The 22,797-nt window shown below is 42.9% G+C and overlaps 1 protein-coding gene across 3 annotated transcripts in view; it reads left to right on the top strand.

Moving 5' to 3' along the window:
- ASH2L (ASH2 like, histone lysine methyltransferase complex subunit) overlaps nucleotides 1-22,561 on the top strand; it is a gene marked incomplete at both ends in the record, with an annotated part of 39,498 nt that extends 16,937 nt beyond the window's left edge. For 2 of the 3 annotated variants that reach the window (XM_080710868.1, XM_080710866.1), the window contains 8 exons: nucleotides 3,967-4,060; nucleotides 6,027-6,244; nucleotides 10,446-10,613; nucleotides 11,383-11,576; nucleotides 17,762-17,854; nucleotides 19,473-19,571; nucleotides 22,297-22,356; nucleotides 22,454-22,561. In XM_080710868.1, coding sequence (XP_080566994.1) covers nucleotides 3,967-4,060; nucleotides 6,027-6,244; nucleotides 10,446-10,613; nucleotides 11,383-11,576; nucleotides 17,762-17,854; nucleotides 19,473-19,571; nucleotides 22,297-22,356; nucleotides 22,454-22,561 — 1,034 coding nt within the window. The remainder of the gene's footprint in view (nucleotides 1-3,966; nucleotides 4,061-6,026; nucleotides 6,245-10,445; nucleotides 10,614-11,382; nucleotides 11,577-17,761; nucleotides 17,855-19,472; nucleotides 19,572-22,296; nucleotides 22,357-22,453) is intronic. The other variant, XM_080710867.1, reaches the window with a different exon arrangement.
- Nucleotides 22,562-22,797: the final 236 nt, after the last annotated feature.

Consider the following 22,797-nt stretch of genomic DNA (forward strand, 5'->3'; position numbering starts at 1 on the left):
AGTAGTTCCAGTTTTATGTTAGTAATTAAAAGCTTGTATGTTGTCATATTCTGCCTAACATGGCCAGCACTCCCCTAGTTTTGTGTGTTCTGTTCAAATTGGAGCTAAAACTGTTCCCTTAGAATTATTAAAATGGAAATAATATCGTAAAAAAACTTAAGCCAGAGCCAGGTGTGGTGGCACATGCCTGTAATCCCAGTACTTGGGAGGCTGTGACAGGAGGATCACAGATTCAAGGATAGCCTCAGCAAGTAGTGAGACCAGTAAGGTCCTGGCATGGTGGCGTACACTTGAAATTCCAGCACTTGGGAGGCTGAGACAGGAGGATCACACAGGTTTGAAGCCAGCCTCTCAGCTACTGAGTGAGGCGCTAAGAAACTTAGTGAGAGCCTGTTTCCAAATAAAGAAAAAATAGGTCTGGGAGTATAGCCCAGAGGTAGAAAAGCCCCTGGGTTGTACCCCCAGTATACCACACACACACACACACATAGATAGATAGATAGATAGATAGATAGATATTAAAAAATAAAAGCCAGGTGTGGTGCATGCTTGTAATCCTAGTACTTGGGAGGCTGAGGCAGGAGGATCAATGTTTTATAGCCAGCCTCAGTCACTTAGTGAGGCCCTTTCAAAAAGTAAAAAATAAGCCAGGCATGGTGGCGCACACTTGTAATCTGTGCTTGGGAGGTGGAGACAGGAGGATCATGCAGGTTTGAAGCCAGCCTTGCTGGCTTAAGAGACCCTGTTTCCAAATAAAAAAATATAAAATAGGTCTGGGAGTGTTACCAGAAGTAGAAGGGGTTCATCCCCAGTACCACCAAAAAAAAAAAAAAAGTAAAAAATAGGGCTGGGGATGTAGCTCTGAGGCAGAATGCCCCTGGGTTCAACCCCAGTACAAAAGGGGGGAAAAAAAGCCAGGCATGGTGGTGTATCCTTGTAATCCTAGTATTTGGGAGGCTGAGACAGGAGGATCTGGGTTCACAGCCAGCCTCAGCTAGTGAGGTACCCTGAAACTTACTGAGACCCTGTTTCAAGATAAAAAATTAAAAATTGAATGCCAGTGTGGTGGCGCCTGCTTGTACTCCCAGCATTTGAGAGGCTGAGAAAGGAGGGCCGCAGTTCGCAGTCTCAGCTACTTAGGCCCTTTGCAACTCAGTGATGAGACCCTGTTTAAAAATAAAAGAATAAGCCAGGCATGGTGGCACACACTTGTAATCCCAGCATTTGGGAGGCTAAGATGGGGACCGCGATTCACTGACAGCCTCAGTTACTTAGCCTTGGCAACTCGTGAGACCCTGTTTCAAAATATAAAGAATAAAAAAATAGGGCCAGGGGTATAGCTCGGAGGTAGAATGGCCCTGGGTTCCATCCCCAGTATTGGGGGGAAAATAATAGAATAAAAAATAGAACTAGGGGTGTAGCTCAGAGGTAGAGTGCCCCTGGGTTCCATCCCCAGTACCGCAGAATAATAATAATAATAATAATAATAATAATAACACGAAATCAGGCTGGGGGTGTAGCTTGGAGGTAGAATGTCCCTAGTTTCAATCTCCAGCACCACAAAAAAATAAAAGAAAAAAGAAAAATTAAGCCAGTTGTGATGGCACATACCTGTAATATACTAGCTACTTGGGAGGCTTAGGCAGGGGGATTGAAAGTTCCAGGCCAGACTGGACAACTTAGCAAGATCTTGTCTCAAAATAAAAAAAATTTTTTAAGTGCTGATGGTGTAGCTCAGTGGTAGATAGAGCGCTTCCTTAGTATGTAAGAAGTAAGAAGTCCTAGGCTCAATACCTAGTACTGCAAAAAAAAAAAAAAAAAAGTTTAATAGTTTTTGATTAGCTGGGAGGGTGGCGCACACTTGTAATTCCAGCATTCAGGAGGCTGAGAATGGAGGATCGCGGTTCACGGACAGCCTCAGCTACTTAGTGAGGCCCTCCGCAACTTAGTGAGACCTGTCTCAAAATAAAGAGTAAAAAATAGGGCAGGGAGTGTAGCTTAGAGGTTGAATGCCCCTGGGTTCCATCCCCAAACCTGGGGGAAAAAAGAAGTTTTTGATTGACGAGAACTAGGATTAACGTCTGATGTGTTCATAGGAGGAATTTCTGTATGAATCTGGCCCTGTATATGCAGAATATGACCTCTCCTCTTTGTCTTGATCCTTTTCTTGCAATAGAACTGCTGTTAATGCCAGATTTACCTGTAGTACTCCATGCAGCTTACATAAAGGTGTTTTCCTGCAGTTCAGGGACAGTTTCTGAAAGGGGAAAAAACAAATTTAACTGAGAGGAATTATAGAATTGGACAAAAATTTCAGAGTACCTGTTTTGGAAACACACAAGTAGTATTCTTGTGGCCTCAGTATATAACTACATTTTTATATATAAAATATATAAATTAGCTGGGCATGGTGTCACATGCTTGTAATCCCAGTATTTGAGAGGCCAAGACAGGAGGATCTGGGTTCGTGGCCAGCCTCAGCTGCTTACTGAAGCCCTCCAGAACTCAGTGATTCCCTGTTTCAAAATAAAGAATAAAACATCGGGCTGGGAGTGTAGCTTGGAGGTAGACAGGGTTTAATCCCCACTACCACACACACACACACACACACACACACACACACACCCCAAATAAATAAAATAAAATATATAAGTTATTAGGGCTGAGGGTGTGCCTTAGTGGTAGAGCACTCACCTAATGAGTAAGGCCCTGGAATCAATCCCCAGGACTGTACAGGACAAACTAACAAGCAAAATCCACATATATATATACATGCATACATATATATGCACACACACACATATATATATGCACACACATACCACACCACATTATATACATGTAAATTGTCTTTTGATATTACTTACCCTTAATTCTACTAGCCAGAATAGCAGAATAGTCCAATCTCAATCTTTGTGCACTGGCACAATTTTAATAAATTGTGGACATAAACTAAAAATTGTCTACTAAATTTAAACCCTTCTTTTTTGTGTCATGTATAATCATGTTGGACATCTCTCAGCACTGGAGAGAAACACCTTTTGGTACTTGGGTTTCTGTTCTCCATGTCTGATGTACTTTGAAGCTGAGTGCTCAGCAGCTGTGCCTTTATTATGTTTATGGGCCCCTTGTGCTGCTCAAGGGAGTGAAAGTGAGGACACTTTCATTATGGAGGTGTGTATTTAAACTATCCACACAGTTGCTTTCATTCTTTTTGCCTATGGGTGCTTAGAATCTGAATGAGTACAAATACCTTTGTGTCACATCTTCAGAAAGTGCACTAGTAGATGCAGTCCATTAAGAAAGAAAGGCTGAAGCCAGGTGTGGTGGCACACGCTTGTAATCCCAGTATTTGGGAGGCTGAGACAGGAGGATCCAGCTTCGCGGCCAGCCTCAGCTACTTAGTGAGGCCCTCTGCCAATTAGTGAGACCCTATTTCAAAATAAAGAGTAAAAAATAGGGCTGGGGATGTAGCTCAGAGGTAGAATGCCCCTGGGTTGCAACCCCAGTACCACCAAAAAAAAGGGAAGGTTGAAATCTGGGCATAATGGTGTTGTGCTCTCAGTACTTGGGAGACTGAGACAAGAGTATCGCAGGTTCGGGACCAGCCTTAACAACTTGGTGAGACCCTGTCTCAAATTAAAACGATAATAAAGGCTGGGTGTGTGGCTCAGTGGTAGAGTGCCCATGGCATGGATTCAATTCCCAGTGCCTATTTAAAAAAAAGAAAGAAAGAAAGAAAGGGAAAAGAAAGTAAAAGAAAGGCTGAAGATGTAACACAGATAACAGTGGCAGGTTCATTTGCGCTTACTGTCAGTGTTCTGGGCTGTGAGACGCTCAGCTGATCTTTCAGAACCAAACTGAAATTTATGATGCTTTGGGAAGGAAATCCTCCTGTGGTGTTACAAATGCACATTGGGTGCGTCGGTCCCCATCCACAAAAGTGATCTTGCCTTTTATTCAAAGGAGGAATTGCAGCAGGAAGCAGTGGAAAAGGAAGAGGAGCTAAGCGCAAGCAGCAGGATGGAGGAACTACAGGGACCACCAAGAAGGCCCGGAGGTGGGAGAACGCATTTCCCACCCAGCACTGTTTTGAGTATTTGGAGCTGGGAGGGTCCATATTGGGGAAAGAGCAAGTGTTCTTCAGGAGCTCGAGTGTCTGAGGCTTCAAAGTGTGTCCATTTTTCTTTTTGCATTGAACACTTTGAGGAGCAGAATAACTCCAGGCTAGGTATCCTGTTTTATGAACTTGTTATTACAAAAATAGAGCCCAGGGTGGGCATGGTGGTGCGTGCTTATAATCCCAGTACTTGGCAGGCCTCAGGAAAAAGAAGGTTCAGGGACAGCCTCAGCAGCTAGCAAGACTGTTTCAAAATAAAATAAAAAATGGGGCTGAGGGTGTAGCTCAAAAGTAGAATGCCCCTGAGTTAAGTCGTGTGTGTGTGTGTGTGTGTGTGTGTGTGTGTGTGTGTGTGTGTGTGTATTTGGCAGTACTGGGGTTGGAACCCAGGGCAATCTACCTCCGAGCTCTGCCCCAGCCCTAATTTTTTTTTTTTTTTTTTGAAACAGGATCTCACTGAGTTGTAAAGGGCCTCATTAAGTATCTGGCTTGTGTGTGTGTGTTTTAATTTTATTTTTGCGGGTCTGGGGGTGGAACCCAGGGCATTGGACCTCTGAGCTACACCTCCTGCCCTATTTTTTATTCTTTATTTTGAAACAGGGTCTCACTGAGTTGCAGAGGGCCTCATTAAGTAGCTGAGGCTGTCCGCGAACCGCGATTCTCCTGTCTCAGCCTCCCGAATGCTGGGATTACAAGCGTGCGCCACCACGCCCGGCCTTTGTGTGTGTGTTTTAAACCACCCTAAATCATTTTCTACTCCCTTTTTCCCATAATATGTACTGGCTCAGTTGCACAGACAACAAGCAGTTCATGCTTAAGAACCACCAAAAGTGGTCAGTTTCTAGCCAAATTACTCGTGTGTGTGTGTGTGTGTGTGTGTGTGTGTGTGTGTGTGTGTGTGTGTGTGTTACTGAACATTGAACCCTGGGGCATTCTACCTCCAAGTTACACCCCCAGCCCTATTTTGTTTTTATTTTGAAACAAAATCTCGGTAGGTTGCTGAGAATCTCACTGCTTGCTGAGGCTATCCTCAAAATCTGTGATCCTTCTGTTTCAGACTCTTGAGTACTACAATTAACAAGGGTACATACCACACCTGGTTTCAAATCACTCTTTATTCCCTACAGATACAAATAATTTAACCAAAACTACTTTGCTAAATAAAGTGATCTTTACATTTCCCTTTTTGCCTGCAGGGGGCAGGATGATCTGAGTTAGAAAAACATTTGTCATGAGCTGGGCGTGGTGGCACATGCTTGTAATCCCAGTACATGAGAGGCTAAGACAGGAGGATCACAGGTTCGCAGCCAGCCGCAGCTACTTAGTGAGGCCCTCTGCAACTTAGTAAGACCCTGTTTCAAAATTAAGAATAAAAAATAGGGCTGGGGGTATAACTCAGAGGGTAGAATGCCCCTGGGCTTAAAAATTTTTGTGTGTTATGAAGTGGCCTATGTGCCCAGGAAAATAGGAATCAGAGGTCTTTCTTACCGATTAGTATGCTGTCAGCTTAGAGGAGGTTTTAGTGTTTGTTTTTTGTTTTTGTTTTTTCTTTCTTATTTATTTTGGTGGTACTGGGGATGGAACCCAGGGGCCTTCTACTTCTGGGCTATACTTATAGGCCTGTTTTATATTTTATTTGGAAACAGGATCTCTTAATCCAGATGAGGCTGGCTCAGAACCTGCGCGATCCTCCTGTCTCAGCCTCCCAAGCATGCGGATTACAAACTTGCACCACCATGCCCGGCACTGTTATTTATTGAGACTGTGCTATAATGTATTTGTTGTTGCTGCCCAGGCTGGCCTCAAATTTGCAGTCTTCCTGCCTTAGCCTCTAGTAGCTGGGATTATAGGCACGAGACACCATGTTCAGCTCAGTTTTACTTTCTTGATTTTTTTTCCCCTGCAGTGATCCTTTGTTTTCTGCTCAGCGTCTTCCCCCTCATGGCTACCCCTTGGAACACCCGTTCAACAAAGATGGCTATCGATATATTCTAGCTGAGCCTGATCCACATGCTCCTGACCCTGAGAAGCTTGAGCTTGATTGCTGGGCAGGGAAACCTATTCCTGGAGACCTTTACAGAGCCTGCTTGTACGAACGAGTTTTGCTAGCCCTGCATGATCGAGGTATGGAAGATACCAGTGATCATATGAACTACAGAATTGAAACTGCTATCATCAGCTTTGTTCAGTCTAAGATTAGGTAGACATCTCAGTCTGTTATCACTGCCCTATCCTCATCTTTAATTAAACTCAACCAGAATGTGTGAGAAATCATTTCTATCTCTCTTTTCCTGTAAGTTCTGATGTTTTATACCAATGTACTTTTTTTTTTTTTTTTTTTTGGTTTTGGGGGGTTTTTTGGTACTGGGTGTTGAACCCCAGGGGCATTCTACCTCCAAGCTATATCCCCAGCTCTATTTTTTATTCTTTATTTTGAAACAGGGTCTCACTAAGTTGCTAAGGGCCTCACTAAGTAGCTGAGACTGTCTGTGAACCTGTAATCCTCCTGTCTCAGCTTCCCAAGTACTGAGATTACAAGCATATGCCACCATGACCAGCTCCAACATACATTTTTAAATTTTTCTACTTTGAACTAATTTTTATTTTAATGTAAAGTTACAAAAATGATACAGAGAATTTCTCATCAAATTTCTAATGATAATGTCTTATACATTTGAAATACAGAGCATCCCCATTCTGCAAATCTAAAATGGTCTGAAATCTGAAACCTTTTGAGCACATTTTAGATTTCACATTTAGGATTTTTGAATTAGAGATGCTCAACCAAGTAATGTCTATGCAAATATTCTAAAATCTGAAAATCTTTGCAATCTGAAATACTTCAGTCCCAAGCATTTTAGATAAGGGATACTAAATTTTTTTTGTGGGTCTGGGGTTGGAACCCGGGGACATTTGACCTCCGAGCTACACCCCCTGCCCTATTTTTTATTCTTTATTTTGATACTGGGTCTCACTGAGTTGTAAAGGGCCTCACTAAGTAGCTGAGGCTGTCTACGAACCGTGATCCTCCAGTCTCAGCCTTCCAAATGCTGGGATTACAAGCATGCGCCATCACGCCCAGCTCCCTGCCCTATTTTTTATTCTTTATTTTGAAACAGGGTCTCACTAAGATACGGAGGGCCTCACTAAGTAGCTAAGGCTGTCCGCAAACCACAATCCTCTGGTCGCAGCCTCCCGAATGCTGGGATTACAAGCGTGTGCCGCCACACCCATCTAGGGATACTAAATCTGTACTAACAGTTTGTCGCCAATTTTCCTCTAACATCTGTTTTTCTTTTTCTTTTCTTCTATTTATTTATTTGCAGTACTTGGGATTGAATCCAGGGCATTCTACCTTGAGCTACACTCCTAGCCCAATTTATTTTTATTCTTTATTTTGAAACAGGGTTTCACTAAGTTGAGGGTCTGACAGTTTGCTGAGGCTGGCTATGAACTTGCAACCCTCCTATCTCGGTTCCCCAAGTACTGGGATTACAAGGGTGCACCTGGTGTGTGTGTGTGTGTTGTTTTGTAGTACTGGACATAGAACCCAGAGGCATTCTACTTTAGAGCTACACCCCCAGCCCTGTTTTTAATTCTGTATTTGAAACAGGGCCTCACTGAGTTGCAAAGGGCCTCACTATGTAGCTGAGGCTGTCCCGAGAACCGCGATCCTTCTGTCTCAGCCTCCCAAATGCTGGGATTACAAGCATGCACCACCATACCCAGTTTATAATTTTATTTTAAGACAGGTTCTCACATAGTTACTGAGAGTTACTAAATTGCTGAGGCTGGCTTCCAACCTGCAATCCTGTCTCAGCCTCCAAGTATTGGGATTACAGACATGTGCTACCATGCCTGGCTAATGTCTTTTTTCCTAGAATCCTACATTGCATTTATTTATTTATTTTTCATTACTTCTTATTATTATTATTATTATTATTATTATTATTATTATTATTATTATTATTATTTGCGGTACTGAGTTCCCAGGGGCATTCTACCTTTGAGCTTCACCCCCAGCCCTATTTTTTATTCTTTATTTTGAAACAGGGTCTCTCTGAGTTATGAAGGGCCTTGCTAAGTAGCTAAGGGTATCTGTGAATTGCGATCTTCCTGTCTCTTCCTCTCAAATGCTGGGTGTGGGCCACCTTGCCTGGCTTTATTCTTTATTTTGAAACAGTTTCATTGTGTTGCAAAGGGCCTCACTAAGTAGCTGAGGTTATCCATAAACTACTATCATCTTGGGCTTTCTTTATTTTTCCTTTCATTTCTTTTTTTTTTTTTTTTTTTTTTTTTGGTGGTACTGGGGTTCCTGGAAGCCCTTCTACCTCCGGGCTACACTCCCAGACCTAATTTTTACATTTTCATTTTGGAAACAGGGTCTCCTAAACCAGCACGCGCGGCTGGCTTCGAACCTGCGCGATCCTCCTGTCTCTGCCTCCCAAGCGCGGGGATTACAAGCGTGCGCCACCACGCCCGGCTCATTTCTTTTTTTATTGTGAGAATTGAATCCAGGAGCATTCTACCTCTGAGCTAGACCCCTAGTCCTATTTTATTTTGTTTTATTTTTATTTATTTATTTACTTATTTTTGGTGATACTGGGGTTCCTGGAAACTATTCTACCTCTGGGCTACACTTCCAGACCTATTTTTATATTTTTATTTGGAAACAGGGTCTCTTAAGCCAGCAAGGCTGGCTTCAAACCAGCGCGATCCTCCTGTCTCCACCTCCCAAGCTTGGGGATTACAAGCATGCACTACCATGCCCGGCCTTATTTTATTTTTTTTATTGGAAACAGGGTCTCCATAAGTTGATGCAAGCCTCACTGAGTTGTTGAAACTGGTTTTAAACCTCATGACTCAGCCTCTCAAGTACTGGAATCGTAGGCATGCACCACCAGCCCAGCTGTCCGTGCTGGGGATTTAACCCAGGGGCATTCTACCTCTGAGCTACACCCCCAGCCTGTTTTTTTATTCTTTATTTTAAAACAAAGTCTCACTAAGTTGGGGAAGGCCTTACCAAGTAGCTGAGGCTGGCTACATACCTGTGATCCTCCAATCTCAACCTCCCAAGTACTGGGATAAAAAGCCTGCACCACCATGCCTGGTTCCTATTTAATTTTATTTGGAAATAGAGTCTCACATGTATGTGCCACCATGCCCGACTTTTTCTTTTTTTCTTTCTGTCTTTTGTTTTGGTACTCAGGATCAAACCCAGAGTAGCCGCTGGGTGTGGTGGTGCATGCTTGTAATCCCAGTATTTGGAAGGCTGAGACAGGAGGATCATGGGTTCGCGGACAGCCTCAGCTACTTAGGCCTTTTGCAACTCAGTGAGACCCTGTTTCAAAATAAAGAATAAAAACATAGGACCAGGTGTGGTGGCGCACACTTGTAATCCCTGCACTTGGGAGGCAGAGACAGGAGGATCACGCTGGTTCGAAGCCAGCCTTGCTGGCTTAAGAGACCCTGTTTCCAAATAAAAATATAAAATAGGTTTGGGAGTGTAGCCCGGAGGTAGAACGGTTTCCAAGAACCCCATTACCACCAGGAAAAAAAAAAATAGGGCTGGGAGTGTAACTAGGAGGTAGAATGCTCCTGGGTTCCATCCCTGGTACCGCAAAAAGGAAAAAAAGAACAAACCCAGAATGGTGTTGTACTTGCAGGGCAAGTGATTTGCCACTGAGCTATATCCCAGCCCAATCCCAGCTAGGGATTGAACCCAAGGGCATTCCAACCTCAGCTGTGTTCCCAGCCAGCCCTATTTATTTTTTATTTGGAAACGGGGTCTCATTAGTTTGATGAGAGTTTTACTACATGTTGAGGCTATCTTCAAGCCTGGGATCCTCCTGTCTCAGCCTCCCAAGTACTGGGATTACCAGTATGTGCCACCACACGCAGCTCGTCAGTAGGTCTTACTGGTAGCAGTGACTATTATGCTGCTTGTTATGTGATTTTCCGTTCTCTCATCTCCTCCCTCCCTTTCATCCATCTGTATGTACATACATACATACATGCATTTTCATTGTTTTTGTGGCACTGGGGCTTGAACCCAGGGTTGCTCCACCACTCATTTGCCTAGTTGATGTGAAGCCCTGGGTTCGATCTCTAGCATCATAAATAACCAGAGATGACTTAAATATCTGTCTTCCTTTTTCTCCCTCTCTTTTTCTGAGGATCTTATATTGGGACTTTTAGGCTACTGAATTAATATTTCAAACACAATGTTTCTCACTTTTGATATTGTATTCCTGGAATGTTAAAGGGCTCATTGTCTCCCAAGTACCTCAAATAAGTTGCAGGCCTCTGTTGTCCGTCACTGCAGCTCCCCAGTTAAAAATCTCTGATGACCGGCTAACTGTGGTTGGAGAGAAGGGCTACTCCATGGTGCGAGCCTCTCATGGTGTGCGGAAAGGTGCCTGGTACTTTGAAATCACTGTGGATGAGATGCCGCCAGACACTGCTGCCAGGCTGGGTTGGTCCCAGCCCCTAGGTAAGCTGGGGCCATCGTGTGGGTATAATAGGAGGAAGAGAGATTTTCAGCTATCTAAAGCTTTAGGATTTTTGGCTATCCAGGCATGGTGGCACATACCGTATACCTGTCATATCAGTGCTTGGGAGGCTGAGGCAGGAGGATCATAGGTTTAAGGCCAGCCTCAGCAATTTATGAGGCCCTCCACAACTTAATGAGACCCTGTTTCCAAATAAAGAATAAAAAATAGGGCTGGGGGTATAACTTGGAGGTAGAATGTCCCAGGGTTCAATCCCCAGTACAAAAACACAAAACAAAAATACATTGGTATAAAAACATCCAGAATTTATAGGAAAAGACAGAGGCAGATCCTGGCTGAGTCATAGGTTTGAGGCTAGCTTTGGCAACTTATTGAGAACCTCCTTCAAAATAAAAAGAAGTAAAAAGGGCTGGGGATATAACTTGGAAGTCGAATAACCTTGTGTTCAATCCCAGTATCAAAAAAAAGCCAGGCGTGGTGGCGCGCGCTTGTAATCCCCGCGCTTGGGAGGCGGAGACAGGAGGATCGCGCTGGTTTGAAGCCAGCCACGCTGGCTTAAGAGACCCTGTTTCCAAATAAAAACATATAAAAATAGGTCTGGGAGTGTAGCCCGGAGGTAGAAGGGTTTCCAGGAACCCCAGTACCACCAAAAGAAAAAGAAAGAAAGAAAAAAGAAATAGAATACTTTTTTTTTTGGCAACCAAGGTTGACTTGTAATCCTCTGACTTTCTTACATTTTCATTGAGACAGGTAACCTTCAGGCTCCCTTAGGTTATGATAAATTTAGCTATTCTTGGAGAAGCAAAAAGGGAACGAAGTTCCACCAGTCTATTGGAAAACACTACTCTTCTGGCTACGGACAGGGAGATGTTCTGGGATTTTATATTAATCTTCCTGAAGACACAGAGACAGCCAAGTCACTGCCTGATACTTACAAAGATAAGGTGAGTGTGTCCTGCTGCAGTGGGTTTCTGTCTTCACAGACCTGACTGGTGGGCTGAGCGTGGTGGTACACGCCTACAACCCTAGTAATTGGGAGGCCAAGACAGGAAGATTGTAAGTTCCAGGCCAGATTTAGCAAGTTGGTGGGGTCCCTTAGGACTTAGCAAAACCTTGTTTCAGAATAAAAAAAAAAAAATCTAGAGTCCATATTCCATATCAGGATAGATTTTTTTCTGAAAAATAAATATATGATAGTTTCACCTAAAAAAAAAAAGAAAAAAATATTCTCTGGTAAGAAAGAAAGCAAAAAGAAATATTGAAATGTTATCTTTAAGACATCAAAAGCTTGGTATCAGACAAATAAAACTGTTATGTGAGATTATCATTTTTAATTTTGGATAAATTGCTATAATACTAGATGTCAACCACTAAGCCAAGCATGGGAGGGAGGGATGGGGAGAGAATGGGGTGGGGATCGGGTGGGGGCTGACTGGGCGATGTGTGCATGTATGTCTACAAAAGTTTGTATCCCACTATGATGTATGAATACAGTGCACCAATAAAATAAAATTTAAAATAATAATAATAATAAAAAAAAAAATAGGGCTGGGAGTGTACCTCAGAGAGAGAAGGACACTGGATTCAACCCCCAGTACCAAAGAAAATAAAAAAGACCTGACTGGTATCTCTTGTGTTCTCATGATGCTGACCCACATGATTTTTCTTTACATTTTATTGTGAACATAGACAGAATACGAGAAATGAAAGAATTAGAATAGTCAGTATCTGAATACCCATCACCTGGATTCTGCCATTAACATGTTATACATTCATTCTTTTTTATTTCCTCCCTTCTTTTTTTTTTTTTTCTTTCTGTATTGGGGGTGGAACCCAGAGGACTTCTACCTCCGAGCTGCACCCCACCCCTATTTTATATTCTTTATTTTGAAACAGGATCTCACTGAGTTAGAGAGGGCCTCACTAAGTAGCTGAGGCTGTCCACGAACCACGACCCTCCTGTCTCAGCCTCCCAAATGCTGGGAACAAGCGTGGGCTACCACGCCTGGCTTTTTTATTTTATTTATTTATTTATTTATTTATTTATTTTTTTTGAGGTACTGGGGATGGAACCCAGGGGAATTCTACCTCCAAGCTGTACCTTCAGCCCTAATTTTTATTCTTTATTTTGAAACAGGGTCTCACTGAGTTGCAAAGGACCTCCCTCAGTAAGTAGCTGAGGCTGGCCGCGAACCACGATCCTCCTGTCTCAGCCTTCCAAATGGTGGGATTACAAGCATGCGCAACCATGCCTCCTGGCTCTGGCTTCTTTATTCTTTATTTTGAAACAGGGTCTCACTGAGCTGCAAAGAGCCTCACTAAGTAGCTGAGGGTGCTCAAAAAGTGATCCTCCTGTCTCAGCCTCCCAAATGCTGGGATTACAAATGTTTATACATTCATTTTTGCACCATCTTTTTTTATGTGTTACAAAGAAAATGGTGAACATCTGAACACTTATTCCATAAGTATTTCAGGATGTGTATCATTAGCCAGATATAAAATTTATGTAGTACTAGAGATCAAATCCAAGGGTACTCTACCACTGAGCTACATCCCCATGTAGCCTTTTCTTTTTTTTTTTTTACTATGCTATTGGATTGAACCTAGGGGCATTCTACCTCCGAGCTACACCCCCAGCCCTATTTTTGCCACCACACTTGGCTGCATTTTTTATTTTGAGATGGGAGCTTCCCAAGTTGATGAGGCTGAACAAGAACTTGTGATCTTCCTGCTTTGGCCTCCTGATTTGTTGGGATTACAGGTGTGCACCATCATGTCTGGTACAATACACAATTTTTAAAAGTTATTTATTAGCTGGGATAGTGACACACACTTGTAATCCCAGCATTCAGAAGGCTGAGACAGGAGGATCGTGGTTCGCGGACAGCCTCAGCTACTTAGTGAGGCCCTCTGCAACTTAGTGAGACCCTGTTTCAAATAAAAAATAGGGCAGGGGGGTGTAGCTTGGAGATTGCCTCTGGGTTCCATCCCTAGACCTGCAAAAAAAAAAAAAAAGTTATATATTAAGCTGAGTCTGGTAGTACATATCTATAAACCCAGTACTTGGGAGGCTGGGACAGGAGGATTGCAGGTTCAGAGCCAGCCTCAGCAACTCAGTGAGACTCTTGGCAACTTAGCAAGACTCTGTTTCCAAATAAAAAATAAAATATGGCTGGAGTGTATCTCAGAGGTTAAAACCCCAGCACCACACACACAAATATAATTATTTATTAGGTGAGCATGGTAGTGAAGGCCTGTAATCCTAGTACTTGGGAGCAGACATAGGGGGGATCACAGATACACAGCCTACCTCAGCAACTTAGCAAGACCCTCCACAAATAGACCCTATTTCAAAATAAAAAGGATTGGAGGTGTAGCCCAGAGGTAGAATCTAGCCCCCAAGTTTAATCTCCAGTATGAAAAAAAAATTATTTAATGTTGATTATTGAACCTAAGGGCATTCTATCTTTGAGTTGTCCGCAAACCGCGATCCTCCAGTCTCAGCCTCCCAAACGCTGGGATTACAACCATGCGCCACCACACCCGGCTTGAACTACTGTTTTAAATTTTATAGTCTAGTTTATCGGGTTTTTCTTTGTTAGTTACATCTCCCTCCCTCCCTCCCTCCCTCCCTCCCTCCCTCCCTCCCTCCCTCCCTCTCTCTCTCTCTCTCTCTCTCTCTCTCTCTCTCTCTCTCTCTTCTTTCTCTTTCTCTCTCTCTTTTGTGATACTGGGGATGGAACCAAGGGCATTCTACCTCTGAGCTACACCCCAGCCCTATTTTTTATTCTTTATTTGGAAACAGGGTCTCACTGAGTTGCAGAGGGATTCTTCACTGAGTAGCTGAGGCTGTCTGTGAACCACGATCCTCCTTTCTCAGCCACTTAAGTCCTAAATGCTGGGATTACAAGCGTGTGCTACCATGCCCAGCTTGTAGTTACATTTCTTTCTGTGATTTACAAATCTTTGGATATTCTCAAATTATGAAAAATATTTTCCTATGAGAATATGATTTCAGCCAGGTGTGGTGGCACATGCTTGTTATCAAAGCATTTGGAGGCTGAGACAAGAGGACTGCGGTTCGCAGACAGCCTCAGCTACTTAGTGAGTAGACTCCGCAACTCAGTGAGACCCTGTTTCCAAATAAAGAATAAAAATAGGGCTGGGGTTGTAGTTCGGAGGTAGATTGCCCCTGGGTTCCATCTGTAGTACCACCAAAAAAAAAAAAATGCTTTCAGCTTTTACGTTTTGATGTCTGATCTGCCTTTGATTAATTTTTGTGGATGGTATGGAAATTAAAGTAGGTTTATTTGTTTGTTTTTTCCATAGTAATAGCCAGTTATTCCAACAGTATTTGTTAATCTCTTTCCTTTTTCCATTGGTCTTTTATGGTGTCTTTAGTGGAAATCAAATGACTGTATAAGCAGAGATTTTATTCTGAACTCTGTATTCTAGTAATCTGTTTGTTGTGCTGTATGCTGGTACCACAGTGTTTGGATTATGGTAGCTTTAAAGTAAGTCTTTAAGCTGGGCACAGTGACGCACACATGTAATCCCAGTACTTGGGAGGCTGAGACAGAAGGATCAAAGGTTCAAGGCCAGCCTCAGCAATTTAGCAAGGCTATCAGCAACTTAGACCGTTTCTTTTCTTTTCTTTTCCTTTCTTTTCTTTTATGGCACTGGGTATTGAACCCAGGGGCGTTAGTACATATACCCCAGCTCTATTTTATTTGAAAATGGAGTCTCATTAGATTGATGAGAGTCTCACAACTTGCTGAGACTGACCTCAAACCTATGACTCTTTTGTCTCAGCTTCCCAAGTACAGGATGACAGGCATGCACCACCATACCCAGTATTAGGACCTGTTTCAAAATTTAAAAATAGAATAGGGCCGGGCGTGGTGGCGCACACTTGTAATCCCCGCGCTTGGGAGGCTGAGACTGGAGGATCGCGCAGGTTCAAAGCCAGCCTCAGCTACTTAGTGAGACCCTGTTTCCAAATAAAGTAGAAAATAGGTCTGGGAGTATAGCCCGGAGGTAGAAAAGCCCCTGGGTTCCACCCCCAGTACCACAAAAAATTAAAAATAAAAATAAATAAGAAATAGAATAGGGCTGGGGTGTGGTTTAGAGGTGGTAAATTTTCCTGGGTTTAACACCCAGTTAAAGTAAGTCTTTAAATTTAGTAGTGGAGCTGGGCATGGTGGTGCATGCCTGTAATCCACGTACTCGGAGGAGTGAGACAGGAGGATTGAATGTTTGAGGCTAGCCTCAGCAACTTAATGAGACTCTCAGCAACCTAACGAGACCCCATTTCAAAACTAAAAAAATAACGAGGGCTGGGGGCTTAGCTCAGATGTAGAGTGCCTCTTGGTCAATTCCCAGCACCACCACACACAAAAAATATAAATTGGGTAATGGGCACCTCTGAGTTTGTTCTGAAATGAGCTGCTCCTCCTGTCTCAGCCTCCCAAATACTGGGATTATAAATGTGTGCCGCCATGCCTGGCTCTTATTCTTTTATTTTGAAACAGAGTCCTGTTAAATTGTATAGGGCCTTTCTAAATTTCTGAGGTTGGCGGCAACGCTGCAATCCTCCGTTCTCAGCCTCCCCAGTACTGTTATTACGTATGTGTGCCACCATAGCCTCGCTAAATAATTTGTTCGGAATATATCTGTACATACGAGTGAGTTTCCTTGGGAGAACCGTGGTGAAGCATGTGTGAGCGCACTGCTGTTCCTCCCCTCCCGTCACTGTGGTACTGGAGATCAAACCCAGGGCACTCTGCTCTGGACTACAAGCCCAGCCCTCTTTTATTTTTATTTTGAAACAGAATCTCACTAGGTTGATGAGATTCTCAGTACATCCTGAGGCTGTTCTCAAACCTGTGATTCTCCTCTCTCGGTCTCCCAAGTACTGGGATTATAGGCATGTGCCACCACCCCTGGCTTCTTCATCTTATATGCTTACATAGCTTGTGAATTTTTTTCACTATGCTTAATACATGTATGTGCTAAGAAATTAAATTCAAAACCAATGTCTTATTTTATCTGGGAGTAAATAGTTAAGTGAATGCTTGGCAGGCCTCAGTCTTTTCCACATGGTCCTGACCCACCCTCTGAGAGAAAATTAGGGCTAGTTTTGGGCATCCTGTCCAAGTGGACACAGGACACCACAGTTTTTAGTACAACAAGCAGTGAAAATTTCCTTCAAAGATAACATAACGGCTCAGCATTGAGCAATTAACTCGGTATAAAAATAAAGGCCATTTTGGTGGCTCACACTTGTGATCCCAGTACTTGGGAGGGTGAGATAGAAGGATGGTAGGTTCAAGGGCAGTTTCAGCAAGTAGTAAGACTGTGAAATATAATTAATACAGAAATAGACTTTTGGAACCCACCAGGAAGGAAGAGATGATTGGAGGTTGGGAGAAACAGATAGGAAACTAAGAAGGAACAAAGGAACAAAGTGACCCTCAGGGTATTATTACAGGATAAGTACTTTTTGGCTCTCTAAAATTGTCTTTTGTAGGTTTTTTTTTTTTTTTTGTACTTGTGCGTGTGTACGTGTGTGTTTGTGTGTGTGTGTGTGTACTGGAGGTAAAACCCAGGGGCTTTCTACATCTGGATCCAGGCTATGCTCCCAGCCCTATTTTATTTTTTATCTGGAAACAGGGTTTTGCTAAGTTGCCAAGACCCTCACTAATTTGCTGAGGCTGGCTTCCAACCTCGGATCCTCCTGTCTCAGCCTCCTAAGTACTGGTATTACAAGGCACGTCCCACCACACTCAGCTGTCTTGTTTTCTTCACTGAGATTGTTGGGAGGAAAAAATGTATGAATTAATTTAGCTTTTCCTAGGGGCCTTTCTGTTGTGGTAAGAATGTGTACTTAAAAGTATTTATTTCTTCACAGATTTTCTTATTAAGAGCATTTTTGAAAAATTTTAACAAACATGGCCATCTGGTATTTTTTACCAATATGTAGTTGTTCAAACTCTGACAGTGGTAAACATTGCTCCTGTCTGTTGTAGAGCGCGGGGACTCTGTGCTATTTGTGTGAGTCTGACTTGATTTTCTCCATGATGATGCATCTGATGCTTGGATGTTTCTTTTTTCCCTCTTGGTTTTCAAGGCTTTGATAAAGTTCAAAAGTTATTTGTATTTTGAGGAAAAAGACTTTGTGGATAAAGCAGAGAAGAGCCTAAAGCAGACTCCCCATAGCGAGGTGAGTCACAGTCACGGAAACGGCAGAAATAGAAGGCCTTGAAGAGTGTGACTGCTCTCATGATAAAAGAGGGCGATGGGGCCCACAGGGAAGAGGGAAGTTGCGGGCACGCAGCAGCAGAGCCAGCCCCAGGCCTGCCTAGCGACCTGCTCTTGCTGTATGCCATGGAGCACCTAGCAGAGGGAGGGAGTATTCTCTCGGGAACACGTGCTAAGAAGGTGTGAGTGGCCTCATAAGGAAGCACAGGAGATTCGGGAAGCAAATTAGACGTCTTTATTCCTTATTGGGGGGTTGTGGACCAGGGCTCTGTCTGTGACCCACCAGCTCCTATGGCTCCCTCTGCTCTTGAACTCTCCTTGCCTCGCCTTCTCAGGGATCATGTAGAGAACATGACCTTTGGGGTACATTCTGGGTCCTCCTCAAGGGCTGAAAATAAAGGGGCAATGAAGAGGAAGAAAACTCTGAGCTACAGACATTTTCTGTGGAAGTGCTGAAAGCCACTTGGGAGAGTAGCAGTAAGAAGTGTAGGAGAAAGGAACAAAGCAGGCGTCTTGGCACACGCTTTTAATCCTAGTGCTTTGGAGACTGAGACAGGAGGATCAGTTTTGAGACCAGCCTTGACAACTTAGCAAGACCCTGTTTAAACATAAAAATAAAATGAGCCTGAGAATGTATATATATGTATATGTGTATATATATGTATTTGAGAAACATATGTATATGTGCATATATATATGTATGTATGTATTTAAAAAACAGTTACTGTATCTATGATGGATGATCAACTGATAGCCAGAAAATAACAGCCAAAGAGATAGTATCTTTGCTGAGAAGAGAAATTAGTATTTTCTGGAGTACTAGGGGTGGAACCCAGAGGCTTTCTACCTCCGGGCTATACTCCCAGACCTTTTTTTATATATATATTTTATTTGGAAACAGGGTCTCACTAAGTTGCTGAGAGCCTCACTAAGTAGCTGAGGCTGGCTTCGAACCTGTGCAATCCTCCTGTCTCAGCCTTCCAAGCGTGGGGATTACAAGCGTGCACCACCACGCCCGACAAGAAATGAGTCTTTTCTAAACTATATATATATATATATATATATATATATAATCTCCTAAGGATGGAACTGTACCTACATACATTGAAGGCCAACTTATTTCTTATAGATAAGATATAATTAATAATGGAATGTACTTGGGAGGTTGAAATAGGAGGATTGCAGGTTCGAGGCCAGCCTCAGCAACTTAGTGAGACTGTTTCAAATTAAAAATAGAACTGAGAATGTGGCTCAGAGGTAGAATACCCGTGTTCAATCCCTAGTACCACTGCGAAAAAAAAATTTTTTAAATATATGTAGAAGAGTTTGGTATATGTAGCACAGGAATTCAGGAAACTTAAGAAACCTGCAGTCAACTGAATTACTGTTTATTTACATGGATTTTAGTTTGAAAAATCAAGTGTTATATAAATATAAGTTGTTATATTACACAAGCTGTATATTCTTAGAATACATTATTGTGAGTTTAGTAGCAACGTTTCTGATTGTTTCTCCAAGTGAGTTTTTTGTTTACTTGTGTGTTTTTTAATTCTGAAATAAAACCATGATTTTTGTTTCAGATAATATTTTATAAAAATGGTGTCAATCAAGGTGTAGCTTACAAAGATATTTTTGAAGGAGTTTACTTTCCAGCTATCTCGCTGTATAAGAGCTGCACGGTACGTATCAGATGTTCACCTGTAAATGGAGCTTGAGGGAAGTGTGAAATGGGATGTGATGAAAGAGTCACTGAGTTCTAGAAAGAACCCTAATTGGCTTCAGAACGACACAGGAATGAATTCCTGCTGTTACCGCTTGGTCCAGAAGCACTGGGGCATTTTAGGATGTGTTTGCTCAGGTAGATAGGCACCATGTAGTTTCTGTGCAGCATAATTTTCTTTGAGTGCAGTGGTATCATTTTTCAGTGGGAAGGTTAGAGTATATACCTTTGTAAAACAGTCTGGTGTTAATATGTTAAGATGACCTGCCATTATTAGTAATTGTTACTTTACTGTCTGGGTGTATGTGTGTGTGTTTTATTACGGATCCAACCCAGGGGAATTCTACTTCTGGCCTATACCCCCAGCCTTTTTTATTTTTTATTTTTTTTCCGGGTCTGGTGATGGAACACAGGAGCATTTGACCTCTGAGCTAAACCCCCTGCCCTATTTTTTATTCTTTATTTTGAAACAGGGTCTCACTAAGTTGCGGAGGGCCTCACTAAGTAGCTGAGGCTGGCCATGAACCACGATCCTCTGGTCTCAGCCTCCCGAATGCTGGGATAACAAGCATGCGCCACCATGCCCGGCTTATTCTTTATTTTTAAACAGGGTCTCACTAAGTTATGAGGTCCTCACTAAGTAGCCGAGGTTGTCCGCAAACCGCAATCCTCTGGTCTGAGCCTCCTGAGTGCTAGGATTACTAGTGTGTGCCACCATGCTCGGCTGTTTTTTGTTTTGTTTTGTTTTGTTTTGTTTCTTTAGTTTGAAACAGGGTCTCACTACTTGCCAAGGCCGACCTTGAACCTGTGACCCTCCAGTCTTCAGCTCCCCAGTATGGGGATTTTTTTTTTTTTTTTTTTTTTTTTTGTGGTACTGGGGGTGGAACACAGAGGCTTTCTACTTCTGGGCTATACTCCCAGACCTTTTTGTATATTCTATTTGGAAACAGGGTCTCACTAAGTTGCTGAGAGTCTCACTAAGTAGCTGAGGCTGGCTTCGAACCCATGCGATCCTCCTGTCTCAGCCTCCCAAGCGCAGGTATTACAAGCGTGCGCCACCATGCCCGGCTCAGTACGGGGATTTTTGGTGTGCACCACCATATCCAGCCATTAGGATCTTTTTGTGTGTGGAGGGGAAGGGGGTTACTGGTGATGGAACCCAGTTACCTTCTGCCTCCAGACTACACTCCCAGCCCTATTTTATTTTTTACTTGGAAACAGGTTCTTGCTACCTTGCTAAAAGCCTCACTAAGTTGTTGAGAGCCTGTTTTGAAATAAAAAATAAAATAGGGCTGGTGGGGTGCCTCAGGTACAGTGCCCCTGGGTTCAATTTCCAGTACCCCAATAAAAGAAAGAAGGTAAAATAAGGAGATTTTTAGGTTTTTTTTTTTTTTTCCTTTGTGGTACTGGGGATGGAACCCAGAGGTATTCTACTTCCAAGCTAAACCCCCATCACTATTTTTTATTCTTTATTTTGAAACAGGGTCACACTGAATTGCAAAGGGCCTAGGTAGCTGAAGCTGTCCACAAACCATGATCCTCCTGTCTCAGCCTCCCAAATGCTGGAATTATAAGCATGTGCCACCATGCCTGGCTGAAATTTTTAGGTTTTAAACAGGTATCAGTATAGGTCTTTGTGTGTGGTTTTTGGAATTGAACTCAAGGATTTTGAACCTCCAAGTCACACTCCCAGCCCTATTTTATTTTTTTTTTTTTGGGGGGGGTCTCACTAAATTTTTCAGAACCTCACTAAAATGCTGAGGCTGGCTTCTAATCTGCAATCCTTCTTTCCCAGCCTCCCTTGTACTGGGATTACAGGTGCATACCATCATATCCAGCTTCCCCCCACCCCTTTTTGTGGTACTTACTAGGGATTGGATTCAGGGATATTCTACCTCTGAGCTACACTCCTAACCTTATTTATTTATTTATTTGTTCAGTCATTTATTGATTGGTACTGGAGATTGAACCCTGGGGCACTCTACCTTTAAGCTGCACCCCCAGCCCAATTTTTTATTCTTTATTTTAAAACAGGGTCTCACTAAGTTGCAGAGGACCTCACTAAGTGGCTGAGGCTGGCTGTGAACATGCATTCCTCCTGTCTCAGCTTCCTAAGTACTGGGATTATAAGTGTGTATCACCACGCCCAGTTCTCTGGCTATTTATTTATTCTGGTGCTGGGGATGGAACCCAGGGGCCTGTACCTTCAAGCTACACCCCCAGCCCTTTTTTTTTTTTTTTTAATTCTTTATTTTGAAATAGGGTCTCACGGAGTTGCGAAGGGCCTCACTAAGTAGCTGAGGAGGCTGTCCGCGAACCTCCAGTCTCCACCTCCCAGATGCTGGGATTACAAGCAAGTGCCACCATGACCAGCCTGCAGGTTTTTTGTTTTAAAGCAGGCTCTTGCTATGTGGCTGAGGCTGCCCTTGAACATTCTATCCTCCTGTCTCAGCCTTCCAAGTACTGGGATTACAAGCAAGTGCCACTGCACCTGGCTTGTTTTTACCTAACTCTTAATGTACATTAGGATATTGGCCACTTTTAGCAATCGTAAGGTATCTCATTTGTTCCACTTAAATACTGAGTATCATAGCCACATGTAGTGTGAATTTTCCTACATCATTTTAACTTGTTAATATTTCCTTTCACTTTTTCCTTGCCTACTTGGATTGAAATCACCCCAGGTTTCCATTAATTTTGGACCATGCTTCAAGTATCCTCCAAAGGATCTCAGTTACCATCCTGTGAGTAACAGTAAAATATCTGCGTGCGTCCTTAGTGTACTTGTTTCTTGCCGTGGCTTTATTAATCACCCGTCTCCCTGTTTTTTTCCTCCTGCAGATGAGTGACATGGGTTGGGGCGCTGTGGTAGAACACACTCTGGCTGATGTCTTGTACCATGTGGAGACAGAAGTGGATGGGAGGCGCAGTCCCCCCTGGGAACCTTGACCTCTTTCTTTGCAGAGACACATTTTCTGGGAAATAAGATTGAGGTTTTTTTGTTTGTTTTTTAACTGTTAGATGTTCTCCCAAAGATGCTATAGAACACAGCCTCTACTTTGAGTGAGCAAGTTAAAAGCCTGGATAGAACTGCAGAGACTCCCCACCCTCCCCACTTGTGGTGGCTGCTCTTATTTTGTATGCCATAAATCAGCAGCCACTGACCCAGGATCCCATAAGCTCCC

Source organism: Muscardinus avellanarius (assembly GCF_963383645.1).
Source record: "Muscardinus avellanarius genome assembly, chromosome: 14".
Classification (NCBI taxonomy): domain Eukaryota; kingdom Metazoa; phylum Chordata; class Mammalia; order Rodentia; family Gliridae; genus Muscardinus; species Muscardinus avellanarius.